The following is a 19,578-nucleotide window of genomic DNA, read 5'->3' on the forward strand; positions in this document are numbered from 1 at the left end:
TCTAGGACATGCTTTCGCTGATATCTTATTATAGGCTCACACTAACTAAAGACAAACATTAAATTAAATTGTTTTGATATTGTAATTTAATTTGACTTACATTTGTTGTTTTGAAATATCAGACCTTAAAAGTGTACAAAAAAGGTGAAAAACATCGTTGCGTTGTAAAAATCCAAGAATTGTCAGCGCGTACCTATTTTTTCGCAAACTGCAATGACGTAATTTGTGGACCATTTGATTGGTCAGTTTTAAAGATCGCAACGTTAAAGTTGAACTGGTTTCAACTTTAACGATTTCAGATTTTAACGATTTGTAACATTGATTTTTTACCCCCTTTTCCTGTAAAATCGTTGAATCTGGCCATTCAATGCAACTTAACGATTGACAGGAAAACAGACTTGAAACACATGATGAGACGATCGGGCCAACGCTGGGTTCGATGCCCGATCGTCTTGGGCCCGATCGTCCGTGGTCCCGATCGTCTGATAACCACAGGCCTACTACTACATACAGATTCATACAGCAGACAGTGACAAGGACACTGACAGGCAACCAATGCTCTACTAGAGGGCCAGGACTAGGCTAGACAGCGCCCCTCTAGGCCTACTATAGGGCCTAGGCCTACTACCTACTAGATATATCGAATTACCTACTAGCCTAGGACCTAGGCTAGGCCTAGATAGGTTTAACCATGCTGATCAAAGAATATAATCTCTCATTCTAAAGAATCATTGTTAAGTTAATAAATAAAGTAATATTAATGAAAAATACTTACCTTTTTTCAGTACACACACGTGTTGTCAAAGATTATTTGTTATGAATATGATGTTGGTAGAGTATGTTTTTTGAAATTATACTTTATTGAGGGCGCAATCAATGTTTATCTCTAAAATCATGGACCTATAAATTAGAATTTTAAATAGGTCGATGTCAAAATCGGAGAGCATTGGCCACACAGTCGCATCAAAAACCTAATCAAAGGGAAACTCCGGGTTAATAAGATTATTTCTCCATGGTAAAATGGATACAAATATTATATTGCTATAAATTGTAATAGGCCTACAATTCTTATCCAATGCATTAATACATCTCCTCTTCCAAAATAATCTTTCATTTATAAAGAATAATTTCCAATTTTACATTTGATTTTGTGCTTCTATCTTGTCCTGTTTTGTTTTCCAATATACATAAGATAATTTGATGACAAGGCAAGTAAGCCTCGCAGTAAGATTCCAGTTCCAGCGTATTTTACCTCTGTATTTTTTATATAATTATACTCTTTTGTATTGATTTGTTTTATATTTGTATTATGAAACAAAAAAGCAGCTTTAAGGCTGAACATTTTTAATTGCAAAATAAGAGAAAAAGACATTTTTATTCTAGACAAATGACTGGTAACGTAACACCTATTATATTAATTAAAGTATAGAGCCAACCCTCATTAAGAAGCCAGACACACTTAATCCAAGCTAAAAATTTATTAAAAGCATTTTATAAAAGATAAGCAATTCTGATCTTTTAAATGGTCTTTTTTCATTATTTTTATGAATGTTCTGGGTTGGGAGAGTTGACTGTATTTTACAGTTACAAATCAATGTAGCAGACAGTGTAACACACACAAATAATCCTTTATATTGCTATACACACAAAACAAAAAATGAATCAAATTATAAATTATTTATTATTACAATTTTCTTTATACAAAAATAAATCATCTTATTTACATTTTATGTAATATTTGATCACTGTAATGTTCAAATGTATTCAAAATAGCAGAGAATCTCTATTTTTCTCTGACAAGAAACCCTCACAGCTTTATCACTTTATGCATTTAGATATTATAGTGAACTATTTATATACAGTTTTAATATCTCTATGCTTTATGTAATATGATAATAATAATATAATAAAAAAATAAACAAATCCCATGATTGCTTGTATTGCTGCTTCTAAATATTCCAGTAATGTTATTATAATAAAATTACTTAAAGTCATTTTTGTCATATTAATAAAGTATACTTAAGTCATTTTCTTCTGATTAGCTTTAATTTTAAAATTTTTTACTTATGAGTACTAATTTCTTTTCCCTTTTCATTGTTTAATGTCATATTTTCTGTTTGTTTTTAAACTTGACTGCAACACTTTTTGTGTCACTGATTCAAAGGTGAAGGTCAACAAATAAATAAACTGCATTAAAGAAACTTTTAAATGTTGAGCTACTCACTAGATAGGTACAAAGGGTGGGTCATTTATGCTAAATTGAAATGTTGAAGTTGTAAACATAAAATGAATTCTTAATTGCATTATCGTTTTATGCAGTTAGTTTGTTTTCATTTAAAAACAATTTCCCAAAAAATGTTAAGGGCGATTAAACACATGTTAATGTTATTCAAATTCATTTAAACAAACAAATACTAAATTAATATAAAATGAAAACCAACTAGATTTAATTCGTCACTATGACGAATTATAGGTTATATGCATTGATTTAAATAAAGATAATTGATTTGTAAAAGATATATTGATTGATTGATTTTCTCAGAATCTTTAATTATTTATAATATATGATAGGATCTTGCTAACATAAATACAATAGCCGGTACCACAATCCGATCAAAGATCCCTCTGCATATAATGTCATAAACCACATTTGTTACATAATAATAAAGACATAAGTTACTTTTTATCTAGATTTCATTATAAATCATGTGTATAATCTATACACTAAGAAATAAATTTGAACAAACAACACAGATAATAAAAAAAAAATCTTTTTTCGTTTCCCAAGGTGAGACTCGAACTCGATACCTTGAAAGCCATAGACACGAGCACAGACCACCGAGCCATACACAACTGACTAAAAGTTGTAGAAAGATTCCTCCATGTATTTACTATGCAGTAACCACTTGCAGTAACCACTTTGGTGCAGATAGATTATTATATACCGCAATGAATTATAATTTTTTACTATGATGACTTCTTTAAAAATTAAAAAAAATGATGCACTGTCAAACTATATACTTTTAACTTTAATATATGAACATTGTAAGGAAGAAAGTTAATGTTAAGTTTGTTATTTCGGCGTAAGAAAATGTCATAATTTGTTTGATTGTCGAAATTAATTTTTTTTAATTTAATATGCAATTAATGATGACTTAATCAACTTTTATTCTCTTAATTTGATAATAAATCATACATATGATACATACACTTCAAGAAAATGAAATAAAAAATAGGTGTTCCCCAGCATTCTGACGATCTATATTAATTTTAAAATTTAGTATATTTTCACCATTTTGTTAACTTATACGTGCGTAGCCTGTCACTTTTGACGTGCTCGTAAAACGCAATTTCGAGTTGAAAAGTGAATCAAATATGATGATATTATTAAAGAAAGGTTGTAATAACAGAAATCGGGCAAAAAGAGTGCGCATTAACGTTTAACGCGCAGTGCGCGTGCAAAAATTTGCGCACTCATGGCAATTTTTTAAACACTTAAAATTGCCTGAAACGTACTCTAATTTCATCGAAAATAAATTCTGACAATTTTGAACATTTTAAGCGCGCGTACGCATGCGTTATATGCGCTACGCACGTAATTGTATTGCCATATGATGAAATATAACCTGAAATTTATGAGTACCAAATTTTGTTTAAAAGTGATTCATGCTTGTGAAGATATGATTACAAACGTGATTTCGTTAAATCACGCGTAGACCGCGTAATGTTTGATTGCGCACCGTGAAAACATAACCGCATCGATCCTGGCCATAAGGAATATACTCTGAAAAATTGACTTAGCTAGATGAAACTGATATCAAGATAATTCACGGACAAAATAGTGCTAAGGAAAGAATGAATAAATAAATAAATAAATAAAGATCCTGACAGAATCAAGAGGTTATATGCATATCATGCATATAACCTAATAAAAAAAAACCAGTATTAAGCAAAGCTTTAATCTTGTTGTGTCAGAAATAATTGCATAAAATATAATACTGTATCTATACAAACAATAAGGTATGACACGCTAACACTACATTGACAAATAAATGGCTGCTCATACAAGATAGACAGTGTACTACCTGCATTGTGGTATTACAATACATACACTGAGATACGACATAAATATTACATTGACAAATAAATGGCTGCTCATACAAGATAGACTATTAGTGTACAATCTGCATTGTGGTATTATAGTGCATACACTGAGGTATGACACGCTAACATTACATTGACAAATAAATGGCTGCTCATACAACTATTAGTGTACTACCTGCATTGTGGTATTACAATACAAACACTGAGGTATGACAAGCTAATTTATAACATTGACAAATAAACGGTTGCTCATTCTATTAGTGTACTACCTGCATTGCAGTATTACAATACAAACATTGAGGTATGACACGCTAACATTACATTAACAAATAAACGGCTGCTTATTCAACTATTAGTGTACTACCTGCATTGTGGTATTACAATACATACACTGAGGTATGACACACTAACATTGCATTGACAAATAAACGGCTGCTCATTCAACTATTAGTGTACAACCTGCATTGTGGTATTACAATACATACACTGAGGTATGACACGCTGACATTACATTAATAAATAAATGGCTGCTCATTCAACTATTAGTGTACAACCTGCATTGTGGTATTACAATACATACACTGAGGTATGACACGCTAACATTACATTGACAAATAAACGGCTGCTCATTCAACTATTAGTGTACTACTTGCATTGTGGTATTACAATACATACACTGAGGTATGACACGCTAACATTACATTAACAAATAACAACTGCTCATTTAAATATAGTGTACAATCTGCATTGTGGTATTATAATGCATACACTGAGGTATGACATGTTGACATAATACCTCCAAATAAAGAGCTACTCACACAAGATAGACTATAGCATACTACCTGCATTGCAATATTACAATACAGGACATTATATTGCTAAAGAAATGACAGCTCAATTTGGAAAGTTTCTAGTGATTAATATTTCCAAAAAATAAAAAAAGTAAACATGAGTAGCTTTAAATCTGATTAGCTGCAATAGGCCATGTGAAGTGTGTAAAGTTGTCAAAGTGTTCCCTAAATAAAAACAGTAAACATGAATGGCTTTAAATCTCATTAGCTGAAATAGGCCATGTGAAGTGTGTAAAGTTGTCAAAGTGTTCCCTAAATAAAAACAGTAAACATGAATGGCTTTAAATCTCATTAGCTGAAATAGGCCATGTGAAGTGTGTAAAGTTGTCAAAGTGTTCCCTAAATAAAAACAGTAAACATGAATGGCTTTAAATCTCATTAGCTGCAATAGGCCATGTGAAGTGTGTGAAGTGTGTAAAGTGTCAAAGTGTTACCTAAATAAAAACAGTAAACATGAATGGCTTTAAATCTCATTAGCTGAAATAGGCCATGTGAAGTGTGTAAAGTTGTCAAAGTGTTCCCTAAATAAAAACAGTAAACATGAATGGCTTTAAATATCATTAGCTGCAATAGGTCATGTGAAGTGTGTAAAGTTGTCAAAGTGTTCCCTAAATAAAAACAGTAAACATGAATGGCTTTAAATCTCTTTAGCTGCAATAGGCCATGTGAAGTGTGTAAAGTAGTCAAAGTGTTCCCTAAATAAAAACAGTAAACATGAATGGCTTTAAATCTCATTAGCTGCAATAGGCCATGTGAAGTGTGTAAAGTGTCAAAGTGTTACCTAAATAAAAACAGTAAACATGAATGGCTTTAAATCTCATTAGCTGCAATAGGCCATGTGAAGTGTGTAAAGTTGTCAAAGTGTTCCCTAAATAAAAACAGTAAACATGAATGGCTTTAAATCTCATTAGCTGCAATAGGCCATGTGAGGTGTGTAAAGTTGTCAAAGTGTTCCCTAAATAAAAACAGTAAACATGAATGGCTTTAAATCTCATTAGCTGCAATAGGCCATGTGAAGTGTGTAAAGTAGTCAAAGTGTTCCCTAAATAAAAACAGTAAACATGAATGGCTTTAAATCTCATTAGCTGCAATAGGCCATGTGAAGTGTGTAAAGTTGTCAAAGTGTTCCCTAAATAAAAACAGTAAACATGAATGGCTTTAAATCTCATTAGCTGCAATAGGCCATGTGAAGTGTGTAAAGTTGTCAAAGTGTTCCCTATAATATAATAATAATTATTATTTCCATTATTTCTTTTTGTTATTGCAGTCCATTGTTTATTTGCATTGTTATATCAATTGCACTAATGTTGAACTATAAACCACTGCAACATCACCTCTACTTTTACTCATCTTTTAACAACTTCTCAATGGATTCAATTTGATCTTCACTCAGCAACTCTCGTGATTCCAGATCCAAAATTAAACTCCAGCTGTCTGCATACTTCCTAAGGACAGGGAAGTTGTGTTGTACATCAAGAGTTTTGATATCCGAGTCACTAAGAATTTTCCCCATATTAAAAATCTTTATTGTCCGTCGTGAAAATGATGCTACCTTACGTTTCTTGATATTCTTGAAAGCGGGAAGCTTTTTAATGACAGATGACTCAAAGCCAAATTGTTCAGTTTTCTTGATTGCATCATACAGGACAGTAAGATCTGTTTGACTTAATCGCCCATTTGAAGATAAAAAGGTTAACAAATCAATTGTACTGGTAACCCTTTTCAACTCTTCAATGTCTATTATTTCTATAAATAGAACTTGTAGCCTGTTAAGGAGTTCACGTTGATCAAACCATTTTGCAAAGTCGGCAATCAAGTGTCGAAAATCATCCTCTGAGAAATCTATATGGTTGAAGAAAAGTTCCAATATTATGAAATAATATACAAATGATGCTGCATACGAAAATATGTAATATCCAAAAAAAAGTACATACAAGGTAGTTTATTTTAAAATGTGATCACAAACATTTTGACCACAGGTGTGATCAAATAATCACCTGATAAAATGTTAAAATAAATTATAGAAAATTAACTACCTTGTCTCGCTTGTTTTAAAAAAAAAATAATGTTCTACATGCATAACATTATGATCAGCTTTAGAAACAACAGTAAAACTAAATACCATTCCCATTATTTTGTTATCTTATGTTAATAATTAGTATTATTCTTTTTATTATATAATAATATAATCCTAGAAATTCATCATTTAAACATCAATTTCTTTGTCAGTATCATATCATCATCACTATAATATATGATTGTATTGTTTAAAGGTTTGCATAGAGTGCAAATAAACACTAGTAAAGTCAGGTTAGGCGTATATACCATGTGTTTCTATAAAGGAAGTTTAAGTTTTAAGGTTTGCATAGAGTGCAAATAAATACTAGTAAAGTCAGTTTACCAGTACACCATGTGTTTTCATAAAGGAAGTAAAGTTGTAAGATTGAGAGACTTTCTCATATCATAATCTTTATCTACTAGTAACTTACCTTCTCTTGGCTGAGATTGGTGACTGGATGATGTGCCTTCATTTTGGTCCTTATCATCACTGCCTAAAAATGATTAAAATGAGATGTACATTTACTAATTAGGAAAATGTTTATAGTACATAATGCAATGCCTTTGTACAGTCTCTGGTGGAATATTGACAGTGGGGGTTCCACTGCATACATTGTTTAACTATAATCACTTGAGCATCTCACATGGATGCAATACAAAGATATAGGTTGCAATGCACAGCTAATATGAGACCTATCCAATCCTTCACTTGTCATTGATCAAATTACTTATGGTGTGTCTACGTTGTGCATTGTAGTGAAATCCAAACCTTATCCACGTATTAAAGTCTTTTCATAGAAAAAATAATTGTAATATTGTACTTAAAACTATTAATACACAAACAAGTTTGTGAAAGATAAAATTATATATTTTTTTAAACTTTAACTTGACATTATTAAATAAATTATAAATTGCTACTACTACTGGTAAGCGGAAAGAACATATCACAGCTAATAGCTGCATGTTGTAACAATGTATAGATTATCAATAATGATTCTAATAGTACTACTATTGGTAAGAGGAATGAAGATATCACAGCTAATAACAGCATGTTGAAACAATGTATAAATTATCAATAATTATTCTGATAGTACTACTACTACTGGTAAGAGGAATGAAGATATCACAGCTTCATAGCAGCATGTTGTAACAATGTATAGATTATCAATAATGATTCTGATAGTACTACTACTGGTAAGAGGAATGAAGATATCACAGCTAATAGCTGCATGTTGTAACAATGTATAGATTATCAATAATGATTCTGATAGTACTGTTACTGGTAAGAGGAATGAAGATATCACAGCTAATAGCTGCATGTTGTAACAATGTATAGATTATCAATAATGATTCTGATAGTACTACTACTACTGGTAAGAGGAATGAAGATATCACAGCTAATAGCAGCATGTTGTAACAATGTATAGATTATCAATAATGATTCTGATAGTACTACTACTGGTAAGAGGAATGAAGATATCACAGCTAATAGCAACATGTTGTAACAATGTATAGATTATCAATAATGATTCTGATAGTACTACTACTACTGGTAAGAGGAATGAAGATATCACAGCTAATAACAGCATGTTGTAACAATGTATAGATTATCAATAATGATTCTGATAGTACTACTACTGGTAAGAGGAATGAAGATATCACAGCTAATAGCAGCATGTTGTAACAATGTATAGATTATCAATAATGATTCTGCTAGTACTACTACTGGTAAGAGGAATGAAGATATCACAGCTAATAGCTGCATGTTGTAACAATGTATAGATTATCAATAATGATTATATTGTACTACTACTGGAAGAGTATTATCAAATATGTCTATTTTCAAATAAGATAAAGTATCCTCTTTCTCTATTCTATAATTATTTAAACATGTCACTTTTTTGCAGAAATAGGTCACACATATATATAGAAGAGAAATAGCCTTTTGTTTTTCAGTTTCCTGTGCTGTAGGGATGAGTGAGAGTCCTTCATGTAGAAAGTAGTGTATTAATGAAAATGTACTTAATAAAAATAAATAAATGTAATGACTCTTACATCCAAACAGCCGCTTGTAACATGTGACATCCATTGTAACAGACTTGCCAGTTTTTGTGCACGTTAACTTCCTGCATTTGAAATCTTCAAGAATTTGAAAATGCTTCTTGTCTAATTGATCACTACACCGACAAGGAATGCATCTCTTGAATGGAATCCCCCTTCTACCGCCATCTTTAGATTGCTCGAATGACTTCTCAACTGTTGACAAAACCTAAAGATATAAATTTAATGTTGATAAATTTAAGACATACATCAACAAATATGAAAGCATCAATGATGCAGTAGCTCACAATGTAAGACATTTTATGTAATTTGAGGCAGGCAATGTTTTCAGATTTATGGTGTAAATCTGAGAACTTTATTGGGAATAAATCTTTTAATAGGCAGTACACATTAAAATTACTTACAATTCAATTACAAAAATAAAGAAAACATGGATGTAATTTGGATCACCGCCTTTTTTAATGACCTAGCTTCCCGGGCCTAACATTCGTTAATTATTTACTATTCATAAATTTAATAAACAATAGGTGTGTTATAAAACACATAATGAATGTTTTGTTTTCGTTGAATGGAGAGAATAATTATGAATATTCATTGACTGCTCTATTTTCAACTTGGCTCTCTGCTTCGTTAAATATAGTGCAGTCAATTTTTCAACTCATGAAATATTCTTACCATCCAACTCGTAAACATTCATCACTATACTATACAAGGCAATGTTGGAAAGTAATTTGTAATTGGTTTGATAAATCAGTATTCATTGTATATATGCAGACATTTTCAGACATCAAGCAAACCTGACAAAAAATTGAGGAGAAAACTTTCTACGTGTATTTTCATAAACTACCTCCAAACAGATATATAATATAACTGGTAACATAACATACCAATTTACATGCTTCAGCTGAAGGTTCCTCTTCACTCGTTTCGTCAAAAGAATCTGTTCTTTTAATAGCCATCTAGAAAGTAAAAATAGATGTGATGTTTTGTTATCCAAATTTAGATGCTTTAAAAGTAAATTCTGGGAAAGACTAAGCAACAATATTTAACTTTCATAATTTAGTGATATTTATTGAACATTCATTATAGAGATTATTTATTACCTTTAACAAGAACTTTCGCTCATCCTTCTTTGTAATAAATTTGTCAAGAGACAAAATCACATGATGATTTTCGTTGAGGTAAAGTTCTGCATAATTACATGCGAGTATTGGGTCAACTCCTTCTTTTTGAAATTTGTTAAGGAATTCAATAATTAAATACGGAAACAACACGTCTGGCAGATATCCCTCAAAGTCGTAATAGATTGGCCTGCTGATAGATTGTGAATCATCAGGTACTTGTCTTACTTGACTTGTCTTGATAGCAAGTCGCAGTGGCACAAAAAAGGATCGTTTTCCAACTGATTTCTGAAATTGTTAATTTGTAACAATGCCATTTAAATTATTTTAAGCAAACTAAAGATACTCTGTCATGTAGACATTTTCATTAGAAAGTTGATTCAAACTTTGTCTGAACATTAAATATCCAAACTAATAAAATAATACTTTTTATCCCAAATCTTACATGCATAAAATGAAAGATTAAAGAAACAAAACCTACTGTAGATGTACTTGCTACATCTTGGCTCCTGGCTGTCTCTCTCTCACATATGAAACCGAATTGAATCATCAGTGCTACAAGGAACTCAAAATTCTTTCCGTTGTCAACTTTACTATCTTTCCATATTTTTCGCAACAAGTCTTCTTCCAGTATGCCTTGGTCAAGCTTATCAAAAGAACTTCTAAATATAGCGGACTAAAAAAAAACACCAACTATCAACCATGTATCGTATATTACTGGGTACACGCAGTGAAAGGGTTAAACTGTGAAATTACTCCAAGCTAGTTTGCTATTCACTTTTATAGTGCTTCAATTATAATAGATTGAAAGCAGAATATTAAAAGTGAAATAATTAAAACTTATAAAAAAATTACAGTAAATTACAAATGATGCCTTACAGCATACTTTTTATTTTATCTATAGAAAATGTTAAGCATCTCTATCAAATAATATCAACAACAAATTCTTTGCTAAGGAATAATAAATTACAGGAAACAGGAGTAATTATACTACGGTAACACGTTTTTACAATGCAAGACATTACATGAGTCTACTTACGGGATATTTTGGGGGAACCACAGTTACAAATTTGGTGACAATTTCAACCAGCCTCAACGGATCTAGCACGACTTTATCCCTTAATAATTTGTTGTCAGGCATGTAAACAATTTCACCAAGATCGTACAAGAAGTTAAGCAGGACTGATTTGTATTTTTCTTTTTCAACAATACCATTCTTACTTTTCAGAATTTTGATCTAAAAGAAATAATAATAAGTATTATTCAGAATAAAAAAAAAATATGAAATCATATTCAGTTTTTGTAACATGTGGGTATTACATGAAAAAATAGTTTTAAATATTGAATTTCAATGGCTAATTACCTTATTATTTTCAAACACACAATTTATAAATAAAACAATGGCAGCAAATATCTGAGATGAAAATATGATTTTGGATATTGTAATCTAATTATCTATAGACATTTTTTAATTAAAGGGTACTTATATTTAGAAACGTTTTTTTTTATTTTTAGATACTTGCGACTTAATATTAATATAATTTTTCTGAAAAAAAGAACAAAACAAAACAAATAACATTTACCTCTTCTAAAGGACACAAAGAAAAGGAGGGCTGTTTTTTTCCTCTTAGATGATGTAAATCACATCGAAAACGCATCCACTTTAAAGGAAAGGGCTTTTCTAAAGCTTTCATAAGTTCATCAATAACTTGTTTGAGATCACTAAAGCTCTTATCTGTAGTTGGTTGACTGTTTTCAATGGCAAAATATTTGTGGTAGACATGATTTCCATATGGTTTTGTTTTAAGCACATCTTGAATAATTTTAAACACCTTTTCTGCCTGTTTGTAAATAATTTTATAACAGTTTAAGCTTATATCATAATAAGAATGTGTCAATTTTGTAATTTATCTAAAGTAATATTTAAAAAATTTACAACTGCAATGTATCTTTGGTTGTGGCTATTTATAATAATATAGAAACAAAAGAAGTATTAACCTCATCATTTTGCTGTTCTTCAGTCTTACCAAGCTTACCCTTATGTGTACCCACAATAAGGATAGTTGGTTGGTGAACTTCATTCTCTTCATCTTCTTCCACAATACGACTATGAGAATAAACTGACAGGATGTAAGATAATATAAACTGGAGATTGGTCCAATGATGTTGAAATTTCGTCTGAAAAAGAATTACAGGACAATTAACCACAGTTAAACTTAAAATGCTTAGTTTTTAAAAACCTTATCTGGAAGGTATGAAATATTAAATCTTTATAATAGTTAAACTGTTCTTATAAATTAGAAGACTTGTTCAATCACAATGCCTTACTGCTGCCATGCTCTAGAAATACTTACTCCAGTTGAATCAATGAAAGTAGCAAGATCATCCAAGGGTTTACTGAGATCAAACACAACAATATATAGTGCTTGAAGTGTCATGAACATCTGCAAAAATATTTAAATATTGACTGATTAATATTTTTTAAGGCCTTCTGACAACATATGCACAAATATTATTTTAAATTGTATGTAGACCTTAATATATAATAAAGACTTTCATATACAAATTCTTTGATAATAATGCGGCGAAAAGTTTTAATATTAACATTAGGCATGGATAATACACAAATAATGAATATTTCATGAAAAACAAAATTCATTATATAAGTGAAAGATGAAATCTTTTATCACATGAAATTATTTTCCCATACATTGCACTTATAAACATTCATTATTTGTATATTATAACACCCCAAAGAAGATTCTTTTTATTTGATTGGAAGATTATGGGTCACATAAATAAATGTTCTATTACTCTCCTAATGATGTCATCAAGAGTGCAATGTCATTATATGTGTGTGAGTACTGCAATTTTGTTTTGCGCATATTTTACACAGTAAACAACCACACACTCTTCAAGAGGCTGTTGTTGACTGATCACATTTCATTAACCTGTAGTGTGTGCTGTATGTTGCTAATTGTTTTACTTCCTCTCTAAAATTAGAGTTTTACCTTTTTAATGGCCTAGCCTCTTGTTAAAAGTAGGTGTATTATACATAAACATCAACAAGAGGCTAGGCCAAGACCTAAACTATTCGAGAAGGCAGCAATGGACGCTGAGTAGAACAATTATAGACATGACAATACAGATTGATTTTTTAACACGCAGTCTATTCTTGCATCCCATTATTTCGGTTGCTCACTGTGTAACATAAGAATATGCAATCTGACGTTTAATAGTATATGTCTATTGAATATCATGTGACCCACAATCCTCCATTGAAATGACAATCTATATAATAAATATATATATTACTATGCAGTACCATGGAAAGAGGTTTGTGACTACATAATGGGAAAAAGGCAAACTATACCTTGGCCATACAATCATGTTAGTCTATACAGAAACCTACTTACCCGATGTAGACCATGGTAAATTAACTGTCCTCCATGGTCCCAGATGTTGAATGTTTCTTCCAAAGTCTCCTCCTTATTTTCCTCAACTTTCTTGATTACATCCATATCTAATTGTTGATCAGTATCAAATGGAATAGCTTGAGTAGCTGTATCAGTATCTGTAGCGAAAACAAGTGTTTTGGTCATTCCACGAACGGCGTAACAAGCATCATTATTTTAAAATTTTAAGTCATCGTAGTATTCAGTCAGTTATAACGTTACTATGAGTATAGTTCATTCTTCATCATCATAATGAGCTTTCGCACAGGGATGGTATGCATCAATTACGTGTTTTAATCCATCTTTTTTTAACTTTGCTAACTAAGAAACATGCCCACCAACCCTGCGTGTACAGCGTCTGTGGACTATGTGTAGGAGTGGGATGGCTGCCACCGTGTTTTCTCCAAATTACCGTCACCATAATTGTTACACAAATAGGTTGCCTCTAAGTTATAAATCTGATAACATAATTTGATACTTCTTTAGTTACATTAAATAGGAAAATCTAATTAATAATCTTATTATTTTAAATAACTATGAACTTAAATATGTATTGTCCCCCCCAAAAAAATAATTCTTACAATTTTTTTTAATATGCCATTTTAATGTCACCTAATAGTAATCCACTTTGACCAAAATTTGGATTGAAAAAAAATGTTTTTACCTAAAAACCTGTAATTTGAAGCAAAAAATAGTCAAATTGACTGCCAGCCAATGGGTTTTTGCTTGAATTTAACCATTTATTTTTTGTTATTTTATAAGTGAAAACATTAATTGTTTCCTTTTCTTTCTACAGAAGTGATTGACTACAAAATAATCTATTCAAAGTCTGATATGACAGAAATTGCAAACTGATAATTGCAACTTATTTATTAGTGCTTTTACTACAAAAATTTAAGAATAATTAGAATTTAAGGGAAAGTTACATACGATCATTGTTGCCATGGTTATTGTAGTCAACAACAATACTATCCTCATCATCATCATCAGCTGTAGGTGGTTTCATGTCAATCTGACACATAAAACAAAAACAATATATGGATATAAAAAAGAAATAAATGTTTATTCAAAGTTAAATACAGTATTGTTTACAATTTAATATAAGAGAAAACTAATATTATTTTCTCTCAAAAGCAAAACCAAATTATTTTTTTTAAGTAAATTTTAAAAGGATTGAAGAAAAAAAATGAAATAGCTGCTCATAATGCCTCATTGATTCATTTAGAAAGAAAGCCTAAGTGACTGATTTGCAATAGTCCTGTAGGTGCACTTTATTCATTATTACTGACATACGCTTACAGTTTCCTTTGCTCTCAATTTGCCAGTGACCATTTTTGTATACTGTTTTGAAGGATCACCTGTAGAGAAAGAGAAAGTTTGTCCATATTATTTCAGCACATACGTTCATATGTGACTATACTTTGGATATTTTACTACTGTCGAAGTAAAATTACAATTACAAGTTACAATATGTAACATACAGTAACTTGCGTGTTATAAAGGGATAGAGTAACAATTGTAATGTATGTGAAAATATGACTGTTGACACCATACTACGGTTGTATACATTTATTGAATTCCATTCTATGTCTCCATTTCATTGTGGACTTGTTTGTGTCTATGATAATAATTATTGATAAATATTGTTACATAACGTATGATGATGGGAAGAGTAATATGCTAATTTGTATTCATGTTTACCACTATCAGCATTAGCCTCTGTCCATGTTGTGCTTGCTGTTCTTATCACCGCTATGCCATCTGTAACTACATGCTTTTCCTCAAATCTGGCAAAAATATTTGAAACCAACTATGAACTTCAGTCATTTTAAGTACAGGTACTGTAAAACATGCACTTTTCTCCTTTTACTTCAAAACCATTTTAATATATTCATTAATTATACATTTAGGAAGTAAGTTATTCAACAATTCGTATGATCTTTTTTTTTAGAATACAAGATTAAAATTAAATTCTATAATCTATAGAAAATTTGATGGTGTTATAATTAGGTAGTAAACAATTTATTTATTTCTAAAAGTTTTTATGAATGTCCATGTTGTGCTTGCTGTTCTTATCACCGCTATGCCATCTGTAACTACATGCTTTTCCTCAAATCTGGCAAAAATATTTGAAACCAACTATGAACTTCAGTCATTTTAAGTACAGGTACTGTAAAACATGCACTTTTCTCCTTTTACTTCAAAACCATTTTAATATATTCATTAATTATACATTTAGGAAGTAAGTTATTCAACAATTCGTATGATCTTTTTTTTTAGAATACAAGATTAAAATTAAATTCTATAATCTATAGAAAATTTGATGGTGTTATAATTAGGTAGTAAACAATTTATTTATTTCTAAAAGTTTTTATAATTTAACTGTTGTTAGATTTATCACTGCAATATTTAGAAAGTAATAGTTTATCAAAAACAAATCAATAAAAGTTGGCTGGTTTGTAATTCTTAGTTAACTCACAAATATTTTGTAATGTTCATTTCACTGTCTATAATAATTTATTGGGAACTTCACTTTTGTAGCAGTGGCACACTTCACATTTGAAGGTGCATCCAACAAATGTATATAATAAATGAATGAACAAAATAGACAAATACATAAGTAATCTTACTTAATCTTTAATAAAAAATAAATTTAATAAAACTCATTCACTCCCCTCACTCTCCCCTCCCCACTATCCAAAGATAACAAGTACACCATTATCATCAATCTAGTACTTACTCTTTTCCAAGACATGCATTGATCAGGCATGTTTTACCCACTCCTTCCTGTCCAATCACCTTAAGCATTCCAAGATTGACTTTCACTTTACCCTCTTTCAAGGCTTCATTGTATGCTTTCTGAAAATCTAAATCAAGTATCAGTTTCATTCATAAATATTGAGTGTTGTTTAATTTTTAAAAGTAGAAATTAAACCATTTCATTATCTACAATAGTACACAAACAGACTTACATACTGTATCAGTTATTTAGTATACTTAAATTAATTTTGTTAGAAAGAAAAAAATTAACAAGAGCAATAAGATATTACCAGACATTCCGCAAACTGATAATTCATGAAAACCAAATGCTTAAATGGTCTGTAACATGGTCTAATTTAGTCAAAACTTAAATTGTGTTCATTCTTAAAATTTTAAGAATGCATTTCATGTATGTTTATTTTAGCCTAAACATCAGAACTCAACATGTTTGTGTTAATTATGGTTGAATGCATGTTTTTTGTTGTACTGCATAATGAAATTGTTCACTGTATGTCTACATTTAACTATGCTATATTTATGTTGAAATCATATTATTGTTTTAAGATTATGAATACAAATTTGTGAAACACTATCACAACTTTCTATATCTATAATCAGATTTAGAAACAACTACAGTACAATAAAACTACCCATTTATTTTATCTTATAATCAGCATTATATTCTTTATGTTAAAGATGTATTGTCCCTTGAAACACAAAAAAATGAAGGTCAAAATATTCTAAATTTAAATTGGCCATATCAAATTAATATTAAAGTTATTCACTTTAAGTCGAAAATTTGAGCCAAAAGCAACAAGTTTACGTAATTAAAAAAATTAGTTGGATTACATTTCGTCTGGAAAATCGTCGCGAGCGAAAGTAAACAAAGATTTCAAACCATGAGTACGCATTATGCATATGCTAATTAGGATTGTTTACAACTCGTCACAGTTGAGAAGGTATTTTCACACAGATCGTGAGGAAGTTTTATGATTATGCATACAGAGAGTAGCCAAACAAGCGTGTTTCATTATGGGATATGTTTTGATCGAAAACTTTGACTGGAAGTCAAAGTTATTTTTTTAACAAAAAAACGTCTGTATTTCAGTTAAATGATTTTTCTTTCGACAAATTTTTGGTGATAGTTAATAACTATTATGATACTTCAAAATGACCCACCTTTTTTCGAAATCTGTTATTTTTTATTTTTTTGGAATTAGTCAAAGGGACAATACATCTTTAAAATATGATACTAATTATTAATGTTAGAGTAATATCATTCTCATTAACACCAACTTCTTTGTCATTATCATCTTATTCATATCTTTATTTTAATTTTTATAATTCTTTCTTGTTGTTTGTTTTATCTTGTTAAAAGCCCATAAAATCAGCTCACGCTGGCTGAGTCACCCTCTTGAAACATGATGAATTAAGTTAAAATAAATAAATTATAAATAATAAATCATCATAACAATAATCACATTTTCATAATCTTCAGGCTTATTTTTTTTATCCCTACCATTTCTTTTTTTTGGTTAAAATGGACATAACATCAACAATTAACTTCAGATATAGTTCTATAACATACCTTTACCAAGTAGTATGTCTTTCGCTCTTTTGCCTATAACGTCAGAAAACCTCTGTATTTGGTCTGGATCATCTAATAAAACAAAAACACTTTGTTTTTATTTTAATAATCAGCATTATATTCTTTATGTTAAATATGATATTAATTATTAATGTTAGAGTAATATCATTCTTATTAACACTTCTTTGTCATTATCATCTTGTTCATATCTTTATTTTAATTTTTCTAATTCTTTGTTGTTGTTTGTTGTTTCGTCTTGATGAGAGCCCATTAAATCAGCTCAAACTGAAGGGGTCACTCTCTTGAAATATGGTAATTAAAATAACTAATAAATAAATCATCATCACAATAATCACATTTTCCTAAACTTCAGGCTTACTTTTTTTTATCAGACTGATTCTGTCCTTCTTACTGTCTTACTATAAACATTTGGTTAATATATTCTCAACTTTTTAAACTAAATTGTTATTTTATCATAACTTATTTGTTAAGATAACATAACATTAATAAATAACTTTAGGATAGTTCTAAAACATACCTTTATGAAATAGTATGTTTCTTGCTATTGTGCCGAGACAATTTGCAAACCTCTCTATTTTGACTGCATCATCTGCTAATTCTCCATTAATTTCAAGATGGAGAACTACATCCCATACATTTGAGAAGTTATACATTCTTAAATTATAGTCAGCAATAACTGATTTGAATGCATATAGGTGATCTATCTTTAGGGCCTTAAACAGTAGCATTCTGTAAGATGACAAATATGTATCAGGCCTGTATTGAACATTGTTGTCACTCATATACTGCCTTACAAGTACTTCAGCTTGCCTGATATCTGTTAGCCCTGTAATCTCTAACAGCAAGTTAACATTGGTTGGTGAGATGAAACCTCTATATTCAAGTTTATTGAGTAAGTCATCTACAACAATGAAATGTCGATTTAGAATGTCAGCGTCATGCAAATGATCAAATAGTAGGAATCTTATCCATAAGTAACTTTCACCATCAAAGTACCTACTGAGACCAGCTTTTAGGTCTCTGAATTTGATCAAAGATTTAGAATCTGCCATCGTGTTTCCTGCAAATAGAATTAAAGAAAACTCCTGAAATACTGAAAAGATTTATTTGTCCATTATCATAATAAAATAAAAATAGAAACAGTAGGCTACAATGTAACTCGATGCTTAGTGTTACTATCAGGATCACCTAAATGTTATGACAAAAATAAGTAGAGGTTTTCCACATACAGATATACAGATACAGAAACTTTATTCCATCCTTCACAGAAATACTTAAAATAGAAAAATATTAAGAATAATAATATAATAAAATACAGAAAAATATTAAACTTTAAAATGATTCATATAAAATTATTAAAATTAAAATTTTGAAATAGGTTTAAAATAATTTTAAAATTGCATTTCATTATATACTACTACTCAGTAAGTAAATCAGTTTCAGTTAATATTAATTAATAATAGATCACAGGTGTACACAGGCAGATCTATAAAAGTCTAAACAACAACTATAAAACAGAATAAAATTGTTCAGGTGACAAAAACGGACACATTTTAAAA

At 30.1% G+C, this 19,578-nt stretch overlaps 1 protein-coding gene across 1 annotated transcript; it reads right to left on the reverse strand.

Annotated features, from left to right (window-relative positions):
- Positions 1–6,297: 6,297 nt before the first annotated feature.
- LOC144838163 (uncharacterized) lies at positions 6,298–19,071 on the reverse strand. The gene is made up of 17 exons (XM_078693522.1): positions 18,537–19,071; positions 17,999–18,070; positions 16,391–16,517; positions 15,352–15,437; positions 14,944–15,008; positions 14,581–14,662; positions 13,612–13,769; positions 12,550–12,639; positions 12,194–12,373; positions 11,779–12,036; positions 11,235–11,432; positions 10,677–10,871; positions 10,178–10,483; positions 9,962–10,033; positions 9,069–9,282; positions 7,445–7,507; positions 6,298–6,797 (listed from the first exon to the last, which is right to left on the reverse strand). Exons 1-17 carry the CDS (start codon positions 19,069–19,071, stop codon positions 6,298–6,300), a joined length of 3,201 nt encoding a protein of 1,066 aa, XP_078549648.1.
- Positions 19,072–19,578: the final 507 nt, after the last annotated feature.

This window comes from Antedon bifida, chromosome 3, assembly GCF_963402885.1.
Source record: "Antedon bifida chromosome 3, ecAntBifi1.1, whole genome shotgun sequence".
Taxonomy (NCBI): Eukaryota; Metazoa; Echinodermata; class Crinoidea; order Comatulida; family Antedonidae; genus Antedon; species Antedon bifida.